The 2278-nt window shown below is 29.4% G+C and overlaps 1 protein-coding gene across 1 annotated transcript in view; it reads right to left on the reverse strand.

Moving 5' to 3' along the window:
• LOC106464367 (ribonucleoside-diphosphate reductase large subunit-like) overlaps positions 1 to 2278 on the reverse strand; it is a 42350-nt gene that overhangs the window by 21559 nt on the left and 18513 nt on the right. The window contains exons 6-7 of the mRNA XM_013924505.2: positions 1770 to 1809; positions 7 to 38 (exon numbers count right to left, since the gene is read on the reverse strand). Of these exons, the coding sequence (XP_013779959.1) occupies positions 7 to 38; positions 1770 to 1809 (72 nt within the window). The remainder of the gene's footprint in view (positions 1 to 6; positions 39 to 1769; positions 1810 to 2278) is intronic.

Raw genomic sequence — 2278 nt, forward strand, 5'->3', positions numbered from 1 at the left:
AGCTACTCTCATCACCATGTGCTGTGGTCTCTCAACCACTATAAACAATTTAGCACATTATTAATTTCACACATACACATTTTTTTACTATTTTAAAACTCTCTTTTCATACAATAACTTTCAATCTGAATACAACTTTAGATAGATGTTTTTTCCATCTCATCAGGTTCCATTTTGTTCTGAGACTAGCTAATCTGGGGAGTGGTATTCCTTCTTTTTTTTACTAATTTTGCTACACACTAAGAACCATGCAGTTGATGGCATTTCTGTCCAGATATTTAGCAACTGTTTTCTTTTGCAGTTATGAAAACAACTTTCACATACATTTGTTGAGCATTAAACATAAGTGTAAGATTAGGTGCAAGACTAGAAAGAATTTCCTACTCTATTATGCCAAGTTTACGTAATCTTACACTTAGAAATGAGTAACTTCACAATTTACGATATTGCTTTTCAATGCTCATCTTTTAAACCATAGGTGCAAACTAGCTAAAATTATTGTAAAAGTCTAAGTTTGTCAATGTCCCCTAGAGGAACACAAAACTGCAAACAAGCATCCCATTTTCACAATACATCAAATGAACAGATTTTCACCCATCATTTTAAAGGCTCAAAAAATAATAATCAGCTTATGTCTACAGTTTAAAGATAAGCTAAAATAAAACTGTGACCCACTGTTCTTACATAAACAAAAATTAATCAGACTGACAATTAATCACTGGAATTAAATTGGCTAATATGGTAAAGACAGAAACAAAATTAATAGAAATTATATAATTTGTTTTTTTCAATCACTTGAACACTATTTATGTTTTAGTTACAGCCCAACAAATAGTTTCATCATTATAATACTATTTTATTGCAAAATTACGACATTAGATGTTTAAAAAGTGACAAAGGCAGAGAACTACAGCTGGTGATACACAACATTTCAAATAAATATATAGGATTACGACTCAATGTTGGGTAATATATATATATTACCCAACATTGAGTTGTGATCCTAAAACTTAATTGATACATATTCATACATTTTATCTGAGGGTAACAATTGGATGTGACAACAAAGTAGAAATAATTTGTTTTCATAAACTGCAATCAAAGCTGAATTTATACAACAATGTTAGTTTTTCTTTACAGCAAATTATAGTTGTTAAGAATAGAACTTTTTCTTTTTAAAAACACAACTGGCCATATTGGTCTATTTTGAAATACCCAAAAGTCAAACATATGCTAGTTGTCAGGTATTTTTTATTATATATGTTAACAAGAAACCTTTTGGACTACCACACTACTTAACATGGAGCTGTATGCTATTTAAATTAAATTTTATTTTGTTGAAAGTTATTACCCCTCCCCCAGTACATTCATTAGTGACAAAAGGGCATTATGGGAATCACTATAAAATATACAAGTTTCAAAAGATAAATATAGCTCAAAGAATTATTGTTATAGCTAAATCCATGGTGTTAAGTTTACAGTAACCTAATTCTTTTTAATATAAATGTAAGGTGTACTATCAAGCTGTATTATCAAGGATGCCTGAAAGAATACTACTCCAAATAAATTATAAAAAGTTTCTCAAAACATTTACCCAATTTATTTTCATTACAGTTTTTAAGAAGAAAACACCAAATTCTGTAATGAAAGTTACCCTTTACCTTTCATAAGCAATTTCAAATTCATTCTAAACACTTTAGTTTTATGAAAATCTAAAAGCATTTTCATACAATACCTTAGATTATACTTTACATCACCTTTTATCTCACCTTTTCCATCAATCTTTAACAGATAGGATCTCTCCAGAGTCTGCAAGTAGAAAAGTATATCTGAAAAGCAGACCTAACTAACTGTAAATAGAGTTGTCTGTTTATAATTACTAATATTACATTAATGAGCAATATTTTATAAAACATGAAGTTAACCCTTTCACAACAGGGCGACACATTTCGTGTCATCTTGACTGGGGAAGGACATTTATGCAACAATACTTTCTCACAAAACCTGGTAATATTTTGTTAAAGATAATAAGTATCTTTTACACAAAAATGACATTATTATAATCATGTCTTTCTAATAAAAATATGATATTTGCTCATAGTAGTCAGTTGAATATTTCAAGAGCAAGGTGATTTTCATTTTAAGTATTGTTACGTCTCCGTTTGTTAATTGATTTTCCGTAACTTCGTTCCGACGAAACTTTAGCGACACAAGTCCTTTCTTAATAAAACTGGTCTATTCTTTCCAAATATAACTTCACGATACACTTGATTTCAAC

The sequence above is a fragment of the Limulus polyphemus genome, unplaced genomic scaffold (genome assembly GCF_000517525.1).
Source record: "Limulus polyphemus unplaced genomic scaffold, Limulus_polyphemus-2.1.2 Scaffold1631, whole genome shotgun sequence".
NCBI lineage: Eukaryota > Metazoa > Arthropoda > Merostomata > Xiphosura > Limulidae > Limulus > Limulus polyphemus.